Genomic DNA, 27,925 nt, shown 5'->3' on the forward strand with positions numbered 1-27,925 from the left:
ACTTACAATGAAATTTTCCTTTGCTTCAAAAGCAACTTGTTGTATTATTATTAAGACAGTGGGAGCAAATAGTGATGTAAAAAAAGAGTTTAAATGCTTTGTTCTGGAAAGTGAAGGAGTGAAGTGTTGACAGCTTTCTGAGTGTTTTGAAGTTCAGTGTTTGTCCTGGCAGAATATGAACCTGTTAAAATGTCTGACTAGATCTGCTAGTCACATTCACTACAGCTCTCCAAAGATTACATTTTTTTCTGGATGCTGTTTAAACAAATAATAGAAAAAGTTGTGACAGTGGTGAAATATCATTTCCCTGACACTATCCATCACTGCAAATTAACACGCAAGTGTGTGCACATGCACATGCACACACACAAAAAGAACTTTTTCAGAATCAGAGTGTGTAAATATTGTGCTGTCAACACGAGCTACCTCACCCTGGATGCTGTTATTACTAATAGTCAAAGGAAATCAGTGTTAGCTGGCAAGGAACGCCTCTGCTATGAGTTTATTGTATGTATATTTACTTGTTTATTGATTTGTTTCTGAAACGATCCGAGCAGAATTTAACATCTGCTCTCTATCCTCTTCGATTAGTTATCCTCTGTTCTTGAAATCTTTCTTTTCTTGCCAACTCTTGCCTTTAAGAAAATAGCGTAACTCTTCAGTTTCGTTGTTTCAGTGCTGTCAAGCGAGCTTTACAGCAGCTGAGGTTCTGTGTCTACATTTTTATTTTAATCAGCTTTGGTAAGGTGCATGTTAATGTCTGCTAATAGTCCATTAATTAGTTGGCCTATTAATTAGAAAAGGGTTAACAGTATATTTGGGTGTCAAGAGCGCACACACTTTTATTCCTCACCTCTGCATGAATGTCTTAGAAATATTTTTCTTAGAAAGCAAAGGCCTTTCCTGAAAGAGTGTAAACTTTCTGTTTAAAAACAGTTCTGTCAAAAATATTTTGACCTGTCCTATTACACATGTAATGTCTATTTTCCACACGGAAAAGCATGGTTTCTATACCATCTGGTGCTACATGTTTTACATATATTGGCGAGTTCAGGGAATACCTGAACTTCCATGTATGAAATCAGGGAATGTAGACAGAATATTTGTTGAGTTTTAAAATTAGTCTTAAAAACAAATAAATTTTATGCTAGTCTTGTGGCACTGAGGTCTTGATCAAAGTTTGGGGCTTTTTTGAAAAATGGCATGTTCTTGAAGCAAGATTCTCTAAAATGTCACTGAATGTTTTATGTAAGAGAGGGCACAGGATGAAAATTTATCTACTATGCTGTCAAATAAAAGCTGAAGGTGAGTGGCAAAATTACTTATATTTCACTGATAAACAGCACTGAGGATTTATAAATAATATTTAACAGATTCTTATCTTGTTTTAAGGTCTTATCTGAATTTTGTACAGCTATGTATGGTGTATAACAGTATTTTTAGTATTTGAGTAATAAGAGAAACTGCTTGTCTTGAAAATATTCTTCCATCAACCTTTTTCTTGTCTTGCTTTGCCTCATACCATTTTAACATTATTAACTAAATATATCTATCTGAGATAATTTTATACTTCTGGTTTTAAATGGTAGTTGCTTCAATAACAGATATGCCACCTTTGCAAAATTCAGTAGAGAACTATTAGCTCTTGCCAAACCTTTTCAACAATATTGCCATGACTTTGGTAGACTGCATGATTATAGACATTTTGGATTGATCTTATTCTGCTACAGTTCAGCAAAAAACTACTGCGACAAACTTTTAAAATATTCTCAACAATTATCCTCAGTATTGTTAACTGTCTCAGGTGTATATAGTCAAAATAATATACTATATTGTATACAGTCAATGGAATAAGCATTGTACTCTATTGGCTTTAAAATGTACTAGCTTCGCTTCTCTTATGTGAATGGAGTTAAGAACTGTGTTGTCTTTTAGTTTTAAAACAGACCAAACCACTTGAGCCAGCGCTGTTTCTGCTTCAGTGTTCAGTCCAGACAGACTACAGCTGAACACTGAACAGAAAAATTCTCATGAAAAGAGCACCTTCCCTCTCCCTTTTACATTTCCCTAAGGATATCTATCAGCTCTGTGCAGCAGTCTGTGTAGGCTTCACTGCCCATATCAGAAGAACAACTTTTATTAAACTCTACTTTAGCACTTGAGCTTCCAGGCCCAGCATGAAAATCAAAGCAGAGGTAGAAATATTGCTTGGTCACACGTTCCAAAAGCTTAGCTCAATTTTAGTTGAATGTAAATTTTAAAAACCACCAGGGCTTTTGAAGGCAAAGGTTCTACCTTTCAAATATACCTCTCCCACACATGGTTGCTACATCTAATTGTGTTCCTTTGGGGCAAACCAAACTAAAACCAGGAGTAGCTGCCATTCTTCCTGTTCTGTTCTCCAGCAATTTAAAACTGATTCTTAAGAGGAATTTTAAACAGAGAGCTGGTATTATATTCCTGTCATTTTGGTTAAACAATTATTTTTCTTACCATATTGATGTGCGTCTAATTATTACTTAAGCAGCAGATGATGCTCCACACAGACCATCCTGGTTCAGCCTGAATATTGTCTCCATAAAACCAGATATTTAGGTGAAACTGTATTTCTGAAAGTCACCAGGATGCAATGCAAATGGTGAAAATATCTGTACCAGGTCCTGACCATATCAGAATGTCAGAAAGTATAGATGCTTTAGATGCTTTTATCTAGCTCTGAAGTGTGGTTCCTAAAATATTTCGTGCTAGAGAAATCAAGCTAATGGCCCAGTCATTTCATCAGTTGAATTTAGCAGCAGTCAAGTAGAAAATTAAAATAAGCAAAGTTTGAGCATCCTGCTGAGGTCAGGTACTATTTGGGTGAAGTTCAAATTTCAACAAATTCACTGTTAATTTTTATTTCAGGTAATTCAGACTATCACTGCAACTGACAAAGATTACTCTGCAAATGGGGCAAGGTTCCATTTTTCCATTGATGAAGGGCTTTCTTTGAATCCCAACTTTACTCTGAGGGACAATGAAGGTAAATCAAACACATACATCTCAAAGAAATGGATCTCTGTTTTGTCTGGGATGTCTTTCTGAACAGAACAATTTCCATGTGTTTCTTGACAGAAGGGAAAAACTGTAATCTGTCATCACTGAACTGGCTGATATCAAGGACATTGTGTATACAACATATTGTAAACTATGAATAATAGATATTGCATTTTATTTTTATATTCCACTTTATTTTAGCATTTATACTTCATACATTCAGGCAAGAATGTTTTAAAACAGTGGATTAATGAAAAAGATGTTGGCAATTTGGTCTGTTTATAGGTATATATCACTGAATGGGTACTGTCAGGATTATTGCTGATTATTACTTAAAGGAGAAAACAAGAATTTAAGGGGCATAAATGTTGAATTCATGCTTACTTTAATGGATATGATGCCAAAAGCCGGTATCGCTTCATGTCCTTCCTAACAAAGTACAATAAGAAAGTCATAGTAGATGGGCCCAGAAGGAAAAGAGCCTTCAGAGTCACCCAGCCATGTGTTTCTGAACATTTCTTGAATGAAAGAACCATCCAGCCTTTCCAAAAAAACCCAAAATCAGCCTTACTTTTTGTTGAGCATTGCCTCATGGTTTCCGTTTTGTAACCTGATAAAAATGAGAGTAAACTTCAAATGCCTGTCTGTAGCCTTCCCCTTGAGCTTTTGTGTGTGTGTGTATTGTGTGGTTTTGTTTGTATGCATGTGTGGAAGTGTGTGGGGTGTTGGCTTTATTTTACAATTATATTTTTGCTGTAGTGTCATGGAACACCTTCTGAGATCTTACAGATCACTACTCATCTGTAATAACTGAGAAGCATTAACTCCATCATTGGTACATATGGCACATACAGTGATGTTTAAACTATTCTTTACAGATTTTTTTTTTATCTGTTTGTAAGACCTTTTAGGGAAAGACACTACATAATCTTCCTAAAGAATCTGTTCCAATGTTTAACTATACTTACACACAGCAGAAAAAAAAATCAAGTCATGCTCTTTGTTTGGACTAGATTCATGGCCCTCATATTCTCGTTCCAAAAGAGATCAATCCAATATCTATCAATATTAAAACAATATTAATATTTGAAGGACTAATTAATATATTAAAAATATTCCTTAAGTGATTACTCCAGCCCTTTCCTAGACTGGTATATCAATCCCACTCAGATCATGATGGAGCATTACAGCAAAAGCCAGAGGGCTGCTCCTGAAATAAAGGAAGTGTACTATTGTATATTTTTGTATTTGAGTCTACGATTCAAATAAATTCATTGTGCATTGGACTGTGACCTCATGTGGGAGACCACAGCCATGTTCGTTTCAGTACAAGATGCTTACATCAAGACGTGCTTTTGAATAACTCTATTAAAATTGTGGTTCATGATGAAGTAGATATTTTATGGTATTGAACATATTTTAATCAGGATCTGTATTATATGTGTTTATTACCAGTGGAACATGCTATGTTATACTTTAGGGACTGCATGTCAACATAACTTATTTACCTACACGGATTTATAAGAGGTTGAGAACTTTTCATAAATCTCTAATATGGCAATGTCATGCTTTGGATATAAGTATGCAGCAGTAAGTATTTGCTGCTTTCTTGTTATCTCCCCAAGAGCAGTGAGTAATGACTTTACCACCAACAGCAGAAGGCAGTGTATGGACTATCCTAAGGTTGGATTTGGCAGGGAGAAGTAGGGGAAGGAACTGGAAAAGGTGTCCTTTAAGGTAAAGACCTGTTCTGCATGATGTTTTTATTTCATCTAAGGAGATACAAACAGTAACTGTGCACTTCCTGTAAAATCTTGCGTAAAACTTCTACACATACAGAGACTCCAGAAATGCCATTTCCAAACTGCCCACATAATTAACACAATGGCAGTTTAACTCAAATCATAGCAAGAAATTTATCTTATAAACAAAAACAGCATCACTATTTTGCTCGGCATATGACCCTTTGATTGTTTAAACACTGCCCTTTATTGGGACCTTTTCTTTGTGATATAACCTGAATGTAAAATATCAGTGAAACACAAAGTGCATTCACAAGATCTAGTTCTCCAGCATTCACAACTTTCATATTTATCACCTATTCCTATTCAGAAACTGAATTTCTGTTGCTTTCTCTTCTAGGAAATAGCTTTGAGGTGGTAGGCAGAAGAGGCTTTTCTTATGTCTGTGACAAGTTTGCACTTTTATGTTCTTGAGCATCAGCTGTTAAAAAGAATCAGAATGCTCTTAACATGATGGCTGCTATTTTTACCTCTGGATTTAATAATTCTATAAAGGCTGGCATTCTTGGAGGGTTTTATTTGTTTGTTTGTTCTGTATGTTGGGTTTTTTTTTTAAAGAAAAAAACCTACATCAATTGCCTTAAGAGTTTTTGATTATGTTTTGCAGAATGAAAAAAACTAGAAACTCCATGTCATGTTGAAAATTGTAGTCAGTGGTAGCTGTATCTGTGACTGTAGAGCTATATTTCTTTTGCAGTCATCTTTGGATCCAGTCATCCTCTCCTTTTATTTCTTCAGGACAAAGGTTTCATTTCACAAAAATCTCAGTAGACATTTTCTCCCCTTGTTTTTGTAACCCTGCACAACAGAATTGTGCTCTTTGAGCCCCAGTACAGTATTGAATGAATGTTCCCCTACTCCATTATCATCAGCAGAGCTACAGGATCAAAAGACTCTACAGCACTGAATTTCATCTTTAAATAGTAACGCTTGTATCTATGCACTTTGAAATCTAAAGGACTTGCACAAGTGTAAGATTTCATAGTTTGTCCCTACCTGTCTGTATAAGCTGCAGCAATATACAATCCCAGCATGTGTGTGATTCAGGTCAATAATAATCCATGGCTTCAGCTAAGGAAATAGTTATTAACACATCATTCCAGATCATTAATCATCTGACCAGTTAAACTTTTATCTCTTGGGCCTGGATTTATGCCTTTACTCAGTAACAATCCACAATTTTAAAGCTCCAGTCTTTGAATATGCACCCTCATAATGCAGAACTTAAAACGCTTAGGGAAATGTTGGTCAGGAGACAGCCTAAGAGTTGCTTGGATCACCTTCTGGATCCTGTTGGTGTTTACAAGTTTCATTTTAAAGAAAAAAAATGGAAAAGAAAGAATACAATACCTTTTTCCCTACCGACTGGATTCTTAAGCTACAGTAGATTCTTTGCTGCTATTTGAGGTTTTTTATAGGCTGACAAAGTACTATTCAGAAAGAGTAGAGGCTTAAAAGTATGAACAAGAGGACAGCCAACAAAATGATGCGGTATCTGTACACATATAAGCAAGACAGAACAAGAGCTGCAATAGAATTTCTTTGCCAAAGAAAATGCATTAAGTTGTAATCATTTCCTGCAATGTTAGAAAGCAAACCCAGGGAACATGCTGTTTTGTTTGTTTGGGAATTGTACTTATGAAGACTTTTAAATGAAAACAGGGATGTTTACAGTCTATTCTGTCCAGAAAAAAGGTCGCAATTTCGTTAAAACCTGAGCAGCCAAATACTTTTTTAATCTGGAGGTGTTTTTATGTTGTGGTTCAGATGCTATGTAACTCAGTTCATTGTTATCTGTCTTCTTCTCACTTTGTTGTTTAGGATGTTATCATAGATAATTTTGAAATGCTTTTTTCACTTGTGTGCAGCATTTTAAATTTACACTTTTTGCCTAATCAGAAATATCGACTTTTGGATGTCATGTTTAAAATTTGCCAGGGCACTATAAGACTAAAAAGCACCTTCTGCTGGGGAATCAGAGGAAAGATGAAAGATCCTCTTCAGAATAGAGCTGTTTCTAAGCACTGAATTTTAAAGTTATACCTTTTTTTTAATCCTGAAATTATCATGATATTTTTCCAGATGCCCGAAGAACAGTTGATATATTTGTCAAAATTAGTTTGGTGGAAAATGCATGTGAGCATATGTCACTATTATAATATCCCCAACCGTTAATACATAGACACACACTTGCGTAGTCTCTCTCTCTCTGAGTTTAAAAAATTCATGCCCTCTTTTTGCCTACTTTTTTTTACCTATTACCTATTACATCTTTCAGATGTTACATCACACTTTTCAGGGAGCTGGCAAAAGATTGAACCCCCGAAGGACAGTTCACTTAGGTGCAAGAGAACATTTATGAATTTTATGCACTGTAAAGCACTGCTTTGCCAGTGGATTTTTTTCACAAGATATACAGTCTACCATGGATGCTCCAATGGGTATTGTAAATTTCCTGGAGAATAAGGGTTTGTACAGAGACTCTGCACATTCACAGAACACCGCCAATAAGATTTGTACATTCTCTTACCTTAATAAATTGAGACTGCCAGAGACTGCTCTACTTCTGAAAGTAGACAAAGTTTACCTTACTTCCAAGGAAGAACAACTCCCTAGAGAATGCTTAGCATTTGTTCTCCTCTCCTTTTATTTCTTCAGGACAAAGGTTGCATTTCACAAAAATATTTGCAGTTTTGTTTTTCCCCTCTGCCCACTTTTCTCAAAGATCTGGCCTTTTGAAAAATTGCCCAGTGATGGAGAATATTCTGGAGTTGGAACAAAGGTATGCCATTTTTCTGATACTACCCCTTTGGAGATTCCTTTTTCTTAATGTTATGCCACAAGATACTTCAATACCTACAGAAGTAGAGTCCTGCTTTTCTATAAAATCTGGAGCATATTGAGTTCAATGGTATCTGTATAAGATTAAATTTGTAATGTGTTCATCCACCCATGCCTGTGGTGCAAACTAACATTTTTCCTGTGTTACAGATCAAAAATAAGTTAAAAAAAAAAAAAAAAAAAAAGAACAGTTTTACTTGGCATTGCTGTTATTTAGGAAGAAAGCAACCTCCAGAGAGTAATTCACCCCATCCCAGCATGGATTCCCTTGCAGAAGTTTCTGTTTATCTCTTTTCCCTGATATGTGCAAAATTATTATCTCCAACCATATTGCACATGAAGTCTGTGGCAGACCAGTGAACAGACTTCATGGCTTTAAAGTTGCAAATAAGCAGGCCAGATACCAGGCTATGTCTTAGTTGCTCTAGATTGTCCGAAGTGGCAGTAGAAGAGGTCACGTTGAAACCCCCACTTTGCAACCCAACATAAGCAGGGAACAGCTACATAGTTCTTGCTTTCATTTGCACCAAAGTGGCATGCTCACTCCGGCTATGTAGTATTGCAAGTTACTACTGCCCTTCCATGAAATACCATCCTGTAAAGAAGAGAAGTTGTAACTTGAGAGAAATTATATCTGAGAAAGTGCAAAGTGAGCATCATACATGGTGACTGTAAGCACATTCCACAGAAGTGCTGTTAACAGTAAACAGGTTGAATACCCGAGCAGGTGTTATCACAGAATCAATTTATGAAAGTAAAAAAGGAATTCTACCATGAGCACAAAGGTCAGAAAACCAGGACTAGCTACCACAGAGGGAGACATTTATCTTCACAGGCCTGTGAACTTCTTTGATCTGTTTTTGATTTTAAAAAATTGGATCTATAGTTGATCAGGTAGGTAAGTTAGTGCTTAGTGTACAGGTTCTTTGTGTGTTTGTTTTCAATGCTGCTGGTGGTGTTTCACAAACCAACCCATAAGCAAATAACTATGTTTCCGGCCCAAAAACTCTGCTATGTTGTTTTCCATTTTTCTACCCAGTGGACTAGAAAGGAAGCTCATTGGCAATAGCTTTGAAACCAGCACCAAAACAAAAAGAAAAAGAATTTACAAGAGTTATCAGCAACAAAAATGCCTATCAGTATAGTCCCCATAAACAAATTAACTGCTCTAACTTTAGAAATATAAAAAATGCAAAACATTCCAATGTATTTTGTTTTAGTTTTAATTAGTTATGACTTCTCAGAAAATTTATGGAAGTTGAACGGCTGATACAAGCAGAGTTGAAAATTAAAACATGCCTTGAGATAAACAGGTTTTTACTCTATTTTTTTAGTTCGATATCTCTTGTGCCTGCCTGTAACGTACAGTGTGTCAAAGAATTCTCAAACTGTGAATAATAAGTGAGTATCCTCCAAAGTGCTCCAGTAATAACCTTTCATGGTGTTATCATTGTATCTCCACTTCCTTGATTTTCCTGTGCCCTCCTTGCTTTTGTTATTTTAGAAGCTCAGTGGAAAAAGGCAAAGATGGTGGAAAGAGGAATATAATAAGAGCCATGTATACAGTGTGCAGTCTAGCTTAATAAACTACCACATCTTCAGACTGTGAAGAGCTGCTGCATTGGAGCCATGCAGATTTTCCGATGTGTAACCTCAAACCCACTTGAGATGAATCTGAAGTTCTAATTGCCATGTTTGCAAAGCATAGCCCAAATGTGAGAAAGTTTAGATCACGAAATGGGGAAATGTGCACCACAAGTAATCAGATAAATCTTTCTTTCCTTGTGTTGGAGTTGTTAATTTCCCTTAGCAGCCAGACCTTTCATCTCCAGCGAGTCCTGGTTATCATGCTTCTCAGGGGTGAAGTTCACAGTTTAAATCTATTGAGATAAAGAGGTCTTTCCTTCCAAGCCTAAAAGGATCAGATCTGTAGTTCTCATCATTCTAGTGCTATTGCAGCCATCCTATACACTTGTCTTCCATATCTGCTGTATCTGTTTTCAGGCATCAAAGGAATTTCTCAATCCATGATCTCTCCTCTTCCCTTTCAAACTAACTTAGCTAATATAACTTTTTTTTTTCCTCAGTAAACCTTTTCCTAGGTCATCAGCATCTGTATTCATACTTGGCTGCCTTTAGCTTTTACAGTTCATGGGATTTTTTTGTTTCATGTTAAGAACCTTCTCTTAAAAGTTACTGCCTTTCTAGTTCCCCTCTCAATGGGTCCTCGAATAGTTTTTGATAGGGAACATAAACAATTAAAACAAGAAGCTTTCATCAGAGTAGCTGTCAGGATCCACGTGGTACTGATGTTTGGCTAACCTTTTGTTATCTGTTCGTTTTGCTGGCATACCTTTACATACGATTGCCCTCAAGAACAGAGCTCTGACTAGAACACGAGTATTGTGCCAATGTCATTAGCTTTGGTTGTTTTCCACAACCCTTGATTCTCAGTGACCTTAAAAAACCCAGTTCTTAGACAGTTTCCTTCTCTGTAAAAATGTGAGATCTAATTTTTAAAATATTCTAAAAGATTTAATGAGAAAGAATAGTATGTGAGAGCTGAGTTATTTTCCAGTATTTTATTTATGTGTACATACAGACATGTACGAAGATTTACTATGTATAACTCTCTGTAATACTGAGAGTAACACCTCTGATGATCTTGGGAGCAGAAAATTTCCATGACGGTGACAAAAAGATTACAATCATATATTTCTGAGAATACTTAGAATTGTGTATGTTGTTACAGAATCTCTTGGGTATGTGTCTTGTAACAGAATCACAGATTCACAGAATGCTAGGGGTTGGAAGGGACCTCTGGAGATCATCTCATCAAAACCCCCTGTTTCAGCAGGGACACCCAAAGCAGGGGGCACAGGAATGCATCCAGGCAGGTTTTGAATGTCTCCAGGGAAGGAGACTCCACAGCCTCCTTGGGCAGCCTGTGCCCCTGCTCTGGCACCCGCACAGGAAAGAAGTTTTTTCTCATACTGAGGTAGCACTTCCCATGTTCCAACTTGTGCCCATTGCCCCTTGTCCTGTCATTGGGAACTATTGAAAAGAGCCTAGTCCCATCCTCTTGACACCCACCCTTCACATATTTATAGGTATTGATGAAATCCCCCCCCTCAGTCTTCTCTTCTCCGGGCTAAACAAACCCCAGTCTCTCAGCCTTTCCTCATAAAGGAGATGCTCCAGCCCCCTGATCATCTTGGTAGCTCTCTGCTGGACTTGCTCAAGCAGTTCCATGTCCTTCTTGAACTTGGGAGCCCAAAACTGGACACAGCACTCCAAATGTGATCTCACTAGGGCAGAGTAGAGGGGCAGGATAACCTCTCTTCACTTGCTGGCCACACTCCTTTTAATGCAGCCCAGGATACCATTGGCCTTCTTGGCCACAAGGGCACATTGCTGGCTCGTGATCAACTTGTTGACCACCAGCACCCCCAGGTCCTTATCAACAGAGCCGCTTTCCAGTAGTTCAGCCCCCAGCCTGTACTGGTGTATGGGGTTGTTCTTCCCCAGGTTCAGGACCTTGCACTTGCTCTTGTTGAATTTCATCAGGTTCCCCTCGGCCCAGCTCTCCGGCCTGTCCCAGACTCACTGGATGGCAGCACAGCCTTCTGGTGTATCAGCCACTCCTCCCAGCTTGGTATCATCAGAGAACTTGCTGAGGTGACATGCTGTCCCTTTGTCCAGGTCATTGATGAATATGTTGAACAGGACTGGACCCAGCACAGACCCCTGGGGAACACCACTAGTAACAGGCCTCCATCCAGACTCTCCTCTACTGATCACGACCCTCTGAGCTCTGTTGTTGAGCCAGTTCTCTGTCCACCTCACTGTCCACTCATCCAACCCACACTTCCTTAGGTTGCCTGTGAGGATGCTATGGGAGACAGTGTCAAATACCTTACTGAAGTCAAGACAGACAACATCCACTGATATGCCTTCATCGACCCAGCCAGTCATGCCATCACAGAAGGCTATCAGGTTGGTCAAGCATGATCTTCCCTTGGTGAATCCATGTTGACTGTTTCTGATAATGTTCTTGTCCTCCACATGCCTGGAGATGACCTCGGGGGGTGGAGGTGAGGCTGACTGGCCTATAGTTCCCCAGGTCCTCGTTCTTGCCCTTTTTGAAGATTGGAGTGACATTTGGTTTCCTCCAGTCCTCAGGCACCTCTCCTGTCCTCTGCGACCTTTCAAAGATAATGGAGAGTGGCTCAGCAAGATCATCCTCCAGCTCCCTCAGCACTCACGGGTGCATCCCATTGGGGCCCACAGATTTGCGAGGATCCAGTTTGCCTAGGTGATCTCTGACCCAGTTATTCTCAACCGATGGTAAGTCTTCCTTTCTCCACATTTGTCCTCTCTTCTCTGGAGGCTGAGATGCCTGAGGGCCAGCCTTAGCAGTAAAGATGGAAGCAAAGAAGGCATTCAGTACATCCGCCTCCTCTGCATTCTGCGTCACCAAGGCCCCTTCCTTGTTCAACAGTGGGCCTGCTGTGTCCCCAGTCTTGCTTTTACTGCTGATGTATTTAAAGAGGCCCTTCTTGTTATCTTTGACATGCTTTGCCAGATTTAATTCCAAGTGGGCCTTGGCCTTCCTTGTTGCATCTCTGCATACCCTGACAACATTCCTATATTCCTCCCAAGTGACCAGTCCCTTTTTCCACATACTTTGAACCTCCCTCTTCCATTTGAGTTTCTCTAGAAGCTTTTTTCTCATCCATGCGGGTCTCCTGGCTCCTCTGCCTGACGTCTTCCTCCTGGGGATGCACTGGTCTTGAGCTCAGAAACATCCGTTTCTACAGAAATCTAATTATTACTCAAAAGAATACAAATAACATAAATTCACCATGGCAAATTTTGAAATAAAAATTTTATTCTGGCTCCTTCTTTGCCTTAAAATGGTGTCTTACACTAATATTTAATTCTATGATGTTAATGCTACAAGCAAAACAATTTAATATTGAAAGAACAAATACAACATTAAAAGGAAAACTATATTTTCAATTTCTATTTATCTTGTGCAGTATAAAAATGTCAGTTACTTGTTGGCAGGAACTTCCAGCCCAGCCAAGCATGGTTTAATTATAGTTTTTTTCAAATGTTTTCACTGTAACATTTGAATTGTCCAGTTTGTCCATTCTGTCAGTTTGGTCTTTTCTTTTTACTTTTCTCACAGTTTTTATTTACTGTCCTTACAATCTCCCCCCCATCTGTCCACAGTTTTCATGATAGCATACATGCTCACATCTTGATGCTCTTTCATTTACATCTTTGCCAATAGTCTCTGTACTTAAATCCTTTCATTACTGCTAGATTCCTGCCCAGGAATCCTCAGTTTTTCTTCATTATATTTGGTCTCTGATGCTTTCCTTTCCAGCCTGCATTTTCATTGCTGCTTCTGTAGCTGTACAGTGATACTGGATCATTCACTCTTTTTAAGATTTATGCCAGAGGATAGAAGGAGGCGGTTATGCTTTCCTGCTCAAATTTGAACACTGGGCCTTCTTTGTCTATAGGCCAAGGAAGATTCACATGGAGGTAATTTTGCAGGATCTTATTACTTACATGGAGAAGGTAGCTGAACTGAAGTGTTTTGGGCTTGTAGACACCATAACACAAATGAAGTAGAGTATTAAGCAGAAAGGAAAGGCACTTCTTATTATTGGTAATCATACTTGCTGTCACCCTTTGGATTAAGCAGTATAAGATCTGAGAATTTTTCCTTTGGGAAGAGAGACATGACATATGTTAATATTAATGCTTAGCTCATGAATATGGTGTCACTTATCACCAACAGGGAATTACATTTCATGCTGAGTCCTTGAACATATCCTTAGGTTTTTAAGGTGTTATTTCTGGATAACTTTGTTGTGTGATTGTCATCTTCTCATTTGTTGTAACTTGAAATGTAATTCTCCTTAGAACTGGAACTTCTTTGAAACTGCTTTCGCTTTCTGTTGGTAAGCACATGGACTATAAAGTGCATATAAGAGTGTTACACTTCTCTACTGTCTTCAGTGGATTTCTGGGTGGCCACTCAGACATTAGTTTATTGTGGCAGTATTGGTGCTGAGGGAAAAAAAAGAAAAAAATAGAACAACGCCCCACAAAGAAAAACAGGACTATGACTGTTGTCTTGCAATGAAGCTTAATAACACAGGCTGACTATGCACATTACATACCACTTAGTCTTGTACCTCTTCTGGACCCAGTGTAGTACCCCATGGAGCTCAGATTTAATTATTACATGGGTCTTTTTTTTTCTCTTCTGAGTTTATGCAATAATGTGAAGGTTGTATTGCAGCCCAGCAGAGCAGTGTTACCATGTCACGAAATGAAGTTATGATGTGCTGCAGAGTGTATAGCGTGAGGCTGTTTAGGGATGCTTAATGATCCACAGGCTGTTGGAATAATGTTGAAGCCCTGTGTAAAGTGGGAGGAGACAAACCTGGTGCAGTCTTGTCCATACTGCCAGCTGGGAACAGTCCCTGGTGTATGTTGTTAACTCTGACTGTCATTGGATGTTACGTGAGAGAGTCCTAGTTGGACAAAATACCAGGGAGAGTGCTAAAATTTACCGGTGTGAACAGTCAGATGTTCCAGTGATCATATTCACTCCCCAGCCTTGTTTTGTTTAACAACCTGCAACTGCAGGAGATAAAAAGAGAAATTGTTAGAAAGGAGCTTCTTTCTATGTAAAATATGTATCTGTTTTAAATTTCGTACTAATCACAGATATATGAGGTTTTTTCTGCTCTTGGGCTGTATCTAGAGCTCAATCTGCCACTGCTTTGGCAGCTGACAGGCAGACCAGCTGAAGGTCATTTTGTATTCTATGGTGGTTTCTCTCTTTGAACCACTGAAGATTTTATCTGTGTCCTCCAGCAGTATTAGGGAAGTTGGAACTGACAGTCTAGCATAAAAAAAAAAATGGAGCGGCAAATGAGTGAGATATTACTTTAAAAAAAGCAAGCAAAGCTTTTTATGCAGCATTATGTAGCAGAAAGGTAACACAGTTGCTTACTTTACCCCTTGATTATTCCAATATATGTGTTGAAAAATTAAAAGATGTGCAGGCAATCTATGTGTTTGAATTAAATGCAGTACTTGAACAATCTCGGTAATCTATTTTAAAATACTCCTAAAACAAGAAAATAATCTTATGGAACACAGATTACAAAGTAGAAGACCATACATGTATCAAAGAACAAGCTGGTCTAAATCTGTAAAATTACACTTGGGATTTTTCCGTATTTCTTAGAAAACAAAAAAAATTAGACTGGCAGAGCCTAATAAAACCTCCATGGGTGGGCGCAATCTGTAATTATGGCCTTAAGGCTCACTCTGCTTTAGGGGAGAGTTTTCTTTATACAATAAATTCAGTCCAAATTTCAGTGATACCAAGCTTGATTTCTTCAATCAATTGACTCAGTTACAACACGGAATACTTTACCCCCTAGTCTAGTTGCAGAATAATGTGGAAATCATTTAACAATAAGATACTGAAGAAAATCAGCATTACTGAGAATACCGCAGTATTTTTTTTTTAAGGTTTCACAAGCCCAGATTAGCAATATGGAGAATATCTAAAGTTTAGCAGAGTTTTTACACAAATGAAAGAAATATATCTGCATGTCATGTGCTATAGGTAAATCAGAATAGTTTCCACAACCCTGTATCAAAAGAAAATACTGATTTACTGTGCATCTTTTAATCACCTCTGTATTGGGGTTCTTCTGCACATTATCGAGAACACTCCTTTATTCTGGGTGGGGGTACGTGTGTAGTACCTGGCTACTTTGTAAGGAAAGTAGTATGCTTTACCATAGGTACTTTACAACCTCTGTGAAAATATTATTTCCACAATGTGGTGATCATCTTGTGTGTCAGGTTTTTTCATTTGAAGGAATTATCTCTTCATCTCATTCTGGTTTCAGTAGGGTTCTGTAAATGGAATGAATATAAATGGCATTATAAGTGGCTGGTGTCATGCCTCTAAGGAAGAAGTTGGCATGACTCTTGGGATTCAGCCATCAAAAATACTCCTTGACATGAACAAGCAGAGGAGGACTTCAAGGGCTACTGCAAATAAATAAATAAATAAATAAAAATATAAGATTTTTCACCCACTGCATACAAGAACAAAATTTAATGAGTTTATAATGAACTCACCATGCTGGAGATTTCCAAGAAGATAAGTAGGGGGGGGTGGAGAAGGAAAGATAATGAACTTCAGTGCAGTGGAACCTGATGCTCGGCTCTTAGCTCAGCTGCAAGGGTATTACTTCCCACCTCATACATATTTCTTGTGTGAAATCTGTTACAAAATATATTATGCTATGATGTTATGCTGATGTGGGGTTATACTACCAGTTTTTCTCAGTATCACTGCCAGGTGATATGCAAAATCAAAATGTTGAGAGATTTAAAAAGAATGTTTTAAGATTTGGCACAGAGCTTGATAGAAGATGTGACATGAAGAGTAGTCACCTGGTAAACAGTTTGTATCCAGTTTAAACAAAACCTGAACTCTTCCATTCAAATATGAATGTGGAAAGTAGTCAGTCCTATGACCTAAAATATGCCAGACTAGCTGTATTGTTGCACTAGGTTTTCACCGGGTCACAGACAATTTTTCCATGGACAAACATATTTAATGCTGTAGCTACAGTGGTAAGAAAAAAGAATTTTTCTGGTTTGTTTGTAATAGGAAGAGAAACCCAGCAGATGTATTTTTAGACTTACCACCCCTATGTTTTTTGTTAAAAAACTCCAAAACCACAGCCCTGCATTTTGAAAACTAGGTGACTGTTAATCATGGGCAAGCAGCATGAGAAGAGAGCTCTTCCAATCTCTCTTACCATTTCTCAGTCCCCAACTCTCTCTCTCCACAACTGCTCATGTCTCTGATTTCTCACTGTCTCCAATTTTGTTCAGTTTATCTGTGGGCTCTTATTCAGGGGCCTGTACTTTTAAACTAGTGGCAACAAACTGAAATTAAGTTTTACACATATGAAAAAAGATTTAACTGTGTATTCCTGTAGCATTTCTTTCCCTGTACTCTCTTTAAGCCCCTTAATTTCTTAAACTTAAAGGGATATGGGTGGCAAGCTACTATAAATGCTCTTGCAATGTGTGTGTAGTAAGCATTAGTGTTCTCATTGACTGTGATATATCCCAGATGGACCTGTAGGTAACATAACAGTGACATAGTCTTACATCACAACTCCCTTTCCTTACTTATCTTTAACATCTACCAGTTTAGAATGTTTAATATCTCCCCCTTCCCCCTCTTGACCTTCCCCTTCCCCACTCTTGACATCCCCCGAGCATGAGTCTTTGGCCACTGTCCTTTCAGTTGTCTTCTGAAAGCTCTCTTGATCTATAAAACCTATCACAAACAATAAAACCTAATAGTCTTCTTTTAACTTTTACTAAAGACCTTTTAGCATTCTTCTGAGAGCCAAGAGGATTTTATGTTGTGGATGGATTCCACAACAGATATTCTCAGAATTCCAGGTATTCACATTTACAAGTGTCCATATACCACAAACAGCATAACATGGGATTAAACCACTTGCAAACTGGGCTCAAAATGGTTGTCAAAGTTCATTTAGTCTCTAAGACAGGTACGTGAGCCTCAATAATCTTATTTATGTAATGCTAATTCCTTTCCTCTGTCTCCTCGTTTTCCTGCATTGGCCACAAATGCTTCTTGTCAAATTGTAATTCTAGATTGTGCATTTTCTAGGACTGCCTAGTATTAAGATGCCCTGTGCTTCTGTTTGGTGGGAAACAAACAGTTAACAACATTTTACATTTTTTGCTTCATTAAAGTGATATTGTGGTTCTGATATTGTAGATAACACAGCCAGTATCCTGGCAAGACGAAGGAGATACAGTCGAACCACTCAAGATATCTATTACCTCCCGGTTTTGATTTCTGATGGTGGAGTGCCCCCTCTCAGCAGCAGCAGTACTCTCACAATTAGGGTCTGTGCGTGTGAGAGAGATGGACGAGTGAGAACGTGCCATGCTGAAGCTTTCCTCTCCTCGGCTGGCTTGAGCACAGGAGCTTTAATTGCAATCCTGCTCTGTGTCGTCATTCTTCTTGGTAAGCCATTTTCAATTTTAAGTAATGCTGTCCTTCCACTGGTTCTCTGAATGTGACAGGGCAGAAAGTTTTAGTGTGGTGTTGTTTTGAACCAAAGACTGCCTGGTACTAGGAGGTAATCAGAAACACATAACTGTGATGAGGGGGGAAAGGTTTAGCTAAAATTAATAGGGAAAAATGCCTTTAAAGTACATTCATGAATATCTGGAATCCACTAGAAATTATTTTTCAGAGGTTATCAAGTAATTAGGACTGCAGATCTTTTTTGTGCAATTTGGAAAGATTTAAAACAGCCACTGACTCTAAGTCCATGTCTACAACAGTGTGGAAAATGATAGGAGAGAGATGAGGACAGCTTTTTGAAATGCATTACGCTGTAAGAAGCACCATTAGCACTGTACAAAAGCCATTTCTTAATTACCTTTGTGGGATAAGCTGATAGCAATGCACAACATAATCCACAGGGGCAAGGGACATACGAGACTATAAGATGAGTCCATTACATAAATGCCTTTGAAAGTGCATTTTCTCTTTACCTATTTTTTTTTTTCCCCCGCAGACAAATTTGAATGTTACCCACTAGGTAATGTTCTTTTTTTTTTTCCTGGCAGAGGCACAGCTTGCAGGGTGCGTATCTCTGTACTACTCATGTGCCTTTCTGCGTTCCTAAAGAGACAGCAAGAAATAATGACAATTGCACTGTGACCCATGTAGGAGATTTTGAGGATTTTTTTCTCCCCAAAGGCTCTACATTTTCTAAAGACTACTTTTCTCACTGGTTACTTCAGAACTACCTTGTCAGAGAGCTGTTTTAAAATGTATAGTAATACATTTAGTTTGTAATCTTACATTTTTGTCATCCAAGACTGAATATTCATAAGAGAAAAAATAAACCTTTTACATTTTAATTCAGTATATATGCTAAATATTGGGTTTAATGAAGCACTGAAAGCCCTTAAAAATGCTCCTGAAAAATGTCAGCCTTAGTTACTCATTTCTCATTTAACTGAAAGTATGTTATCCCCTTTTATCTCCTTTATGAGATCCCTGATAATCTAACTAGCAGATTTGATTATTGGCTAAAAAAACCTTAGCAATCACCACAAAGAAAATATACAGTAGAAGAATGCTCTTTACTGGCCCTTTGGAAGATGAGGCTGTATTAGTTTCAGTACAGTATTATTAATTTTCCCCTTAATTTTGTGGTCTCAGCCTGCTGCACTTTGGCATGTTGCTATGTCAAAACACAGCTGTATGGACTTCATGGGTGCTTTCCAAGCATACAGCAGTCTATCTTCGGGTAGCACATTACACAACAAAGGCATTGCTCACTTAGGAATAGAAGTATGCTCTTTTCCAGATGCAACAGGTTTGGTGACCCCTTGTTACAGACACGTGCCTGACGCAATGATCCTGAATACCAGTATTAGCCTGAAAATATTACACATCTGTATTTACAACTTAGTATCTGCTATTTCTGTAGCATATAAGTACTTATTTCAGATGTAAACTTTAAACCTAATCTAATATCTGCAGTTTTCTCTTTAGCAATTGTGGTCCTTTTCATCACTCTAAGACGTAGCAAAAAGGAGCCCTTGATCATTTCAGAAGAAGATGTCCGGGAAAATGTTGTGACATATGATGACGAGGGCGGTGGAGAAGAAGACACAGAAGCATTTGACATCACAGCACTGAGGAATCCATCAGCTGCTGAGGAGCTTAAATACCGGAGGGATGTTCGTCCTGAAGTGAAGCCTGTGCCGAGGCACCATCCCTCCTCAAGCCTTGACAGTATAGATGTTCAGGAGTTCATTAAACAGAGACTGGCAGAGGCTGATCTGGACCCCAGCGTGCCCCCGTATGACTCCCTACAGACATACGCCTATGAGGGTCATAGATCAGAAACTGGATCTATCAGTTCTCTGGATTCAGCCACAACACACTCTGACCAGGATTATAATTATCTTGAAGACTGGGGACCTGAGTTCAAGAAGCTAGCTGAACTCTATGGGGAAATAGAATCAGAAAGAACAACTTAGTTGTAATTCCCAGAACAGAGAAGCTCCTCAGCGACTGAAGATATAACAACAGCAACAGTAACAAAAAATTAATACAGTACTTGGAACTGAGCAAGTTGTATGCAGTTACTGTAGAACAAGTGCCCTTTTCATATTTGAAACTGGGTTCTCCAATTGGAAGAAGGTCAAATTTTGAAAAATACAGAAAAAAGAAGCTATTGTCCCTTGTGTATATTTTTTAATTGCTCAATAAAGTCCGTGGTACCGTATCTGTAACAATACCTAAAGTAAAGCCAAGCAATGACATTTTTATTGCAATATGCTTAATATCTCCAAGCTACAGTAAGTTTATGGTCATGCCTGTTTAGGAAGATAGCTAATGGAGGAGCAAACCTCTTGCAGGTGGTTGTGATGTTGCATTTCTTAGCTGTGCTCTAGGTCTTGTGATCCCAATGTGAGGTAGCCAATGGGGTTTACTATCAGCCTGAGAAGTGCTAACAGTCTGTTTCCTTTACAGAAGGGATAAGCCACACCTGTCCTCTTAAATAAATGGTCCTTTGATGATTTAATCTTATTGAATTAGCAGGTTGCATTGAGATGATGTCATTTCATTATGTCCTGCATAATCTTTCCATCCATAACTAGCTAACAGAGGGAGGGCATCATTAGCTGTTAGCCCAAACTAACATTATGGGGTTATGGCTTTAGCCCGTAACCCCAGACCTGCTCCGCTACTGTGTGCTGGAGGAATTGTTGTTTTCAGTATTGTGCTTTTTCTTTTTGTCTTCTCACAGGAACATCATTCATTTAAATGGAATGGGTCCAAAGTACTCTTTATGCAGTAAAGCAGATGAAGCATAGGTTCTTTCAATAAAAACAACAATGGCAGCACCATTAAACTATGCAGTTGTTTGGTTCACTGTGCTTCACTTATGTCAGCTGATGAAGCTTTTCAAGTCTTTTGCTGGTCTGAATCCAGGAGCTACAACAGTCAGTTTACAACACAGAGTTCTTAATCAAAATGCCTCTTTGTTTCTATGTGTGACTAAAAACAAACCAGAGGTGCTGGTAAGACACTGGAATAGAGAAAATTGAAACAAAGAGAGTAAGACGATGATGCTTTTTTCTTTTTGGTTCAATCTTCTGATATTTAATTTCTCTTAAAGTAATTTCCATCTAAGCAGAGCAAGCTTCTCTCTCCCTATTTCAAACATCATGGGAACAGGAACCTTTCAAGTCACTGGAGAAAGAAAAAATTAAAATGTACCATTATTGTCGTTCCTATGGATTAAATACATTGATTTCTTATGTTAGTAACTATTTAGCATTGCGGAACTGCTTGGCAGTTGTCCTTAACATAAGAGGCTGCTTAACACCTAATCTAGCAGATTCTTATGGTTTCCTTTGCTTTGTCTGAAACTTTAACTTTTTGTTTATCTTTCTTGTGATAATAACATGAGAGGACCAGGAGCTCTTAATATCCCATAAAAGATTATGACCTATAAGGCTCGCCATCTATTACTGACTTCTGCTTCTAAGAAAACTATAGCTCCACTTAGGGAAGTGGGCTTCTTGCAATATGCATTTGAAAGGGAAACTGTCCAGAGCAGAAGCTGTGTACTGTTTTTTTACTCTCTGGGCTAGCATGGGGAGTGATACAGATCTGTATACTCCACTAGATTCTTCCCTATGCATTTTAGATGCCACTTACCTTCATCTCAGTAGAGAAGGGAGTACCTTTTGCTCCTCCAAGCGGGGTCTGTGTTTACTGCTGACCTACTGCGCACCACTCGGGTGAGCCAGATTATTAAGCCTTTCCTTCTTTACTGTATGACTGGGTAGGTCCTAGACATGGCTGAAACTTCCGATCAGTTCTACTTTGAGTTGTGTGGTTTTTTTTAAAGAACTCCTTCCTGAGATGTTGTTGACTGCTTTTGGTTTAAACAGCCTTCTGGAAAAATTAGCAAGTAGCTTTATAAGAAACTTTTAAAACTGTAAAAAGTATTTGTTACACTGTAGTTCCAGAAATGGTTTATACTACGCTGTTTTGTTTGCAACTTGAAAATTGTAGTGTTTCTTTTTCTGTCAACATCTGAACCCACAAGGCAATTTAGAGGGGAAAAAACCCCAAACCCTAAAATGTTCTGCTGATGATTTGAAAGTCATTTCATAATCTGTGTTCACTTTTGTTTTTTAATTTTACCAAATTCAGAATCTTCTAGAAATGCATTTAAGGACAGATTGTCATTGTAGAGTAAAGTTAAACAAATGCTTTAATGCAGTAAGAGTTAAATGTAGGCTGAGAATGGTTTATGTATTGTCTTTTTGAGAAGTAGAGTTAGGATATGTTTCAGTTTTGTCCCAAATGAAGCAACTAGTAGTGCAGGATTTTATGACGATAAATTTTCTTTTGATTTAGATCACACTAGCTTTATGCCAGCATCTAAATGTTTATATTGTGTAAGTAGAGTGTTAAGAAGAAAATCTTTCAGCATTAGTAGTACCATGGGCCATAATAATTTGTACCACATCTGCATGAAAACTGCATTCATTGTTGTATTCTAGTTTTGAGAGCCAGGTAGTAGTTATCCTTATGTCTGTTTCCTCTGGATCTACACCGAAGCAGGGAAAATCAGTCGTATTTTGTGCTTTAAGCAGTGTTTCCACTGTTGTTTTCTTTTTATTTGCATCATAGAACATTCAGGCCAAGATGCCAAAGCCAACAGAAGCGCAGTGACACAAGCAAATAATCACTCCGTGGGCTCGTGTTCTATTTAAGTTAATGAGAGAAGGAGGTCATGTCTCAGAGAAATAAGAACGCCCTTTTCACCATTCCTGGTGCTCTTTTGGCTGCTGTACAGCACGCGCGCTGTACCCACAGCCCCAGGAATTCAGAATCCTTTAAAACTCTGCAGGGTTTTTGAGATGCTGCTTCAGTAATGCTGTGGTGTGTCCTGTTTGGTATGTCCTATCCACAGTGATTACCAAATGTGCTTTTCTATCATGATACATCTGCATGCTTGCTATGCTTACTGTTTCTTCCTCAAATACACATCACAGTGCCGTGTTGTTTGCATGACAAATAGCAGAATATTAAATCTTCAGGGCCACAGAAAAAGGCCTCACAATGCAGAAAGAACAGGTTTACAAATTTCTTTTCCTGATCCCACAAATTTTTCCTTTAGTCCTTTGTGTCCTAGAAACAAATTTAATCTATATTTGTGAATTTCTATATTAACATTGATTAAACTGGAAGAAAATTAACACTGTATGCCATGGAGGGCACGATCATTTTGTAGCAATGCTGATTTAAACAAAGTATACATTCAGTGAAAGTATTGTGGGAAGCTCTTTCCTAGTCTATGGTTAAGTCTGATTGTATAGACTTTGTGTAAAGCTTTCATGGACCTTTTGTGTACTTATAGTCTCAAAGATTTTCCTATTAGCCTAAATAGTAATCCTGTTGCCGCTTAACAACTAAACCCCAAAAACTGCCAGTTTTACTTAAACTGGAAGGTGTTGAGTAAAGTTAAATGGCATGTACAAAGGGTGCTTAAGGCCTTTCCAATTTACAATTTTATTTCTGCAACAGCAATTCAACTAGTAGTACATTTACCCCAAATTAATTAGTTGCTTTCCTTCAAAAAATTCTTTCTTGTAATGGTGAGGGCACTCAGTATGTTGTAGTCTTGCCACATCATCTGAGAAAACGGCCTGTATAAGTATTTTAAAATGTAAAAATATATTGTCAACCTAAAAACAGTCAAAAATGTAGTTTAATACACTTTAAAGACAAGGAAGAGCTTGAATTCAACTGGTGTTAGGTTAAAATTTATACACTGAAGACAATTTGTTTATCAGTGTCACCATTTATTCATACACATAGAAGACTGTACAAGTTGAAAGTAATTTCACCCTATTATGCACTTTATTTTTTGCATTCTTCTTAGAACACCAAAATAATTGTAAACATTTTTGGTTTTGAATTCTAGCTGATGCAGTTGTTTAAGTTGTGAATACTGCAAGAAAATGTCTATATGAAAATATTCTCACTGGTATTTAAAACGAATTACAAAATTTCTGTGCTCTAAGGCTTTGTAAAATCATCCTTTAGAAAATCTAAATATTGGACCAATCTGGAGCTAACCAAGCTCATAGACTCACACAAAGGTTAACAAAGGAAATGTTCTAAATGCAGGAAAGAATATGAAATTATGTTGCCTAGGGTTACTTTGTGGACTATAAAGTGCTAAGACCTTGTACTTGCAGTACATATAAATGGCGCAGTGCATTCTAAGGAACATTAGGAGCGTGTTGCAAGTATTGGGCCATCCTTATTTTTCCAAAGTCTCCAAAAATATATATATTTTTTAACAAGAGAGTAATGTAAAGTATACCTCCTTATGCAAGTGTTACTGATAGAAATTGTTACATTTTCTTTTAATAAACAAAAGGGACAAAATCTTTTATTCGTATTTTTCAAATAAAATATACTCTTTGCTATGGTGATGGGTTATTGTATTCCTCATCACAGTTAGAATGGGTTATTTTCACTCCTGTATTTTGTACTCACCAAAGAAACACAGCTATCTAAAGGCACTCTGTCTTTAAGAATCAGATGTGATACAGCAGTATTAATGAGGTCAATGTCAGAAACGGTATGGTAACTTTAACTAGGTTTTAATGCTGGGTATAGTCACTCAGTTGTGTCACTATTTCAAAGACTGTCTTACATGATTATTGCTACAGATGGGTAGGGAGAGAGGGAGACACCAAGAGCTACTTTGCAACAGACTGCAGTATAACTGCTAAATGGTTCATTACTTTTACTTGTGGCAACTATTCCACTCCAGCCATCACTGTCCTGAAAGTGAAATACAGCGTTGTAGGATGAATACATTATCCACATCACTGAGTTAGGGAATTGCACATCTATGAATCCAGATTGGTGGTAACAGCCGAGGTTATTACCCTGAGCTGGCACAGAATAGACGAGAAAAAACAGGCAAGGACATTCGCAATGATCAAGCTTGGGCACAAGCAGTGCAAGTGTGCAGAAATCACTCATTCTTTCTCAAAGGAAGTAACAGGCTTTACCAACAAATTACATCTTAGAAAATATTGGTACCATGCCTCACAAGGAACTTGTTGCATGCAAGACTTTCTTTCCCAGACTGTCATAAAATTAAAAAATAAGGTTGACGTTACATGAAAATACACTTTTGTTATAGTACCCTATTTGCTCTCCTTTATTGCCAGTAAGCCAATTTAGATTTTGTACCACCATGCTATGCAATTCCCACGTGTGCCTCAGCACAGCTCCTCCCCAACCCCCCACCCCCCAACAAAAAATATAGTAAGATAATATTTGCAAGGCAAATATTGTCAGCCTGAATCTAAATGCAAGTTCAGGGGAGGAACTCGTCGTTTTGTGGGTTTTGGTTTGGTCCTCATTTAAGGTGTTTGAACCTTATAAAGAATATTTATAAAGATCATCTTTCATATGTAAGATTCATTAAATTTTTTTTCCAAGCAAAGCTTATTATCCTCTTATATTATTGTTAAATTAAATTTTAGGTTGCTTGAAGTCCATACTACTCCTCCCAAATGTGGCAAACTTATTGTTTATATGAGTACAGAGCATCTTCAAAAGTGAGAAAGCTTTGCTTGTGAGTTTAGTAGACTTCCGTGGGCCTCATGATTCTGTGTAGCATTTTGGTGCTGTGTAACTCCTCACAGATCCATCAACACAACTCAACTTTTAATTAATCAGGAAAGTCCTGAAGATCCAACAAACTCATTCTACACTAGCTGCCTCTAAATTTGGTTCTGGAATTATGTGCAATAGGGCACGTTATAGCTGGTGGGCAGTCAGTAGATGCAGAAAAATACTTGTCCAGCAACGCAACCTTCAAAGGGAAAAAGGACATTGGGATTAGGACTCCTAGAAGATCATAGGGCACACAGAGCTTGAAAGGTGCTAGATTTCTAGCCAAGCCTGGACAAAATCATGGCCCATGGGCCCTTCACAGTGGACCTCCACATCATGCATATTCATTGGTAGAGTCCAAAGAGCTGGTGAGCTCAATGGAAAGCCTAATAAAGGTACATGTAAATAGGTGAACTTACCACATATCTGACCTGCCACATTTTCTCTTAGACTCCTGGATAGGAATGGATCAGTCTTAATGCATTTGCCAGGCTTTTGATGTTAATACGTTTCTGGGGCATGCCACAGTTCTGACACATACCTTTACATGGCACATTAACTATTTTGAAACAAATTGGTTTGCTCTTTATCACAGACTACATTGTTTACTTAAACTTGGAATTAATATCCGTGTTCAAAAGTAACTCTTTCGTGTATATTCTGAATTGGTTTGAGAACAAATCATCTACAAGTAAAATTCAGCTGTGTTTTGAAGTCACAAGCACCACATAGCTAACAACCAGTTTTCAGGACTTCGGTTGGGAAAAAATCAAATACCGGTTGTGTACAAAAAGTAAAATTCACTCTTACTAAGCAAACTATTTTTGTGTAAGCCTGTTGATTTAAACTATGCTTGAACTGTAAAGGTATATGAAAATATACACATCCTGATTATGTCATGAAGACTACATCTGGATCTCTCAAAAAGAGGTAAAAATCAGCTCACAACCTATACTATTTGCAAACTCTTTGAACTTCCTTTTTTTTTTTAATCAAACCTGTATTTTCCAATTAGTTTCAATGCTTTGTGCTACATAAATTTTGAACTGGGAAATGGTAACATGGAGGCGAATGAATCAGGGATTAAAATCTTTTTAATCTCTAGCTGCTATAATTATTAAAGCGGTCTAAAATTGAAAATGTCTTTATGAAACAAATTTAATTATCATCAGCTCTGAAAGGCAAGTCACTTGCATATGATGTTGGTAATAATAAAAATAATAATGATCTTGTTCTTTTTTACTTGTTTTTATCACAAAGCATCAAATCAGAAATTGTGGTGCCATTTTTTCTGTTATATGTCTCTAAAATGTTTCAAACCTGACATATAAAGGGAACAACTCTTTGAACAAAGTGTCTGTTAGCTCTGTTTTGTCTATCCTGAGACTGAGATTTTTGTAAAATAGTTCATACAGAGAATTTTTTTAATGTAGGATGCCAAAGTATGCTTTAAGTGTTAACTAATTGAGTTATATAACTGCAAACACAGCACCCAGTTTTCTGAGAGAGAGAAGGAAATGAAAGGCAAAGTAAACCTCTCAGATTTTGTACCTGGAACAGAAGCTCAGACTCTATAAGCAGATCTAAAACCATCACCTCATATGCATATTCTATCCTACGCAGGGTTATTTAAACATGAAACAAAAAAAACCTCCAGCACACGTTTTATGTTGTGCCCTTATTTTCCAAATGAGCATTTCATGTATCTTTATCATGCTTTTTTCAATAATATTTTACTGTTTCAGTAATACTCACTAAAAGGTTTTGACAAATTTTCTCCATCTAATTCCCTCAGAACATTAAGAAGTCACTCTGTTGAATTTGATGGTAAGTCTGTCAGAAGGGCTTTCTGATATCTTTGACCAAGTCCAGGATAGAACTGCTCAAAATCTGCAAGGACTAATCAATAACTGACTGGTCAAAGCACTTTATCATGGATGTGGAAGACTGGCTTCAGAGCAGAACTTCAGATGGAGATCTCCCAGTTCAACTCTTCCTTTCATAATTCCACATCACAAATTTCAGTGAATTTTTACTGATTGCTTAATAAGTATTTTTGGGTAAAGCAGCATTTTTGTCAAGCTCTGTGGACTGAGTGATCCTGAAAGCAAAAGTTATGTATTGTTCACTTTATATCCTCCTTTATTGTTTCATGTTGTTTTCTTTCTTTTCTACTCCCTACCCCCAACCCCTGCCCCCGGCCCTCTTTTTGTGCTAGATGCTTGAAGCACTGTATACGATAATTTATCTGAAGAATGTCAGGGGAATCTAGAAATAAAACTTAATCTCTCTGAAAAATGGAAATACTTATCAGTGGTATCTGATACCAAATGGAGTAATCTTCATTTTTTACTCTGAGGCAAACATTTTAATGGGACTTTATCAC

General features: G+C 37.8%; 1 protein-coding gene across 1 annotated transcript in view; it reads left to right on the top strand.

The window, feature by feature from the left end:
* The window catches only part of CDH18 (cadherin 18), a 205,976-nt gene extending 180,850 nt beyond the window's left edge, over positions 1-25,126 (top strand). Inside the window, exons 10-12 of the mRNA XM_075084232.1 lie at positions 2,905-3,022; positions 17,560-17,811; positions 19,360-25,126. Coding sequence (XP_074940333.1) covers positions 2,905-3,022; positions 17,560-17,811; positions 19,360-19,850 — 861 coding nt within the window. The 3' untranslated portion in view covers positions 19,851-25,126. The remainder of the gene's footprint in view (positions 1-2,904; positions 3,023-17,559; positions 17,812-19,359) is intronic.
* Positions 25,127-27,925: the final 2,799 nt, after the last annotated feature.

The sequence above is a fragment of the Phalacrocorax aristotelis genome, chromosome 2, assembly GCF_949628215.1.
Source record: "Phalacrocorax aristotelis chromosome 2, bGulAri2.1, whole genome shotgun sequence".
Classification (NCBI taxonomy): domain Eukaryota; kingdom Metazoa; phylum Chordata; class Aves; order Suliformes; family Phalacrocoracidae; genus Phalacrocorax; species Phalacrocorax aristotelis.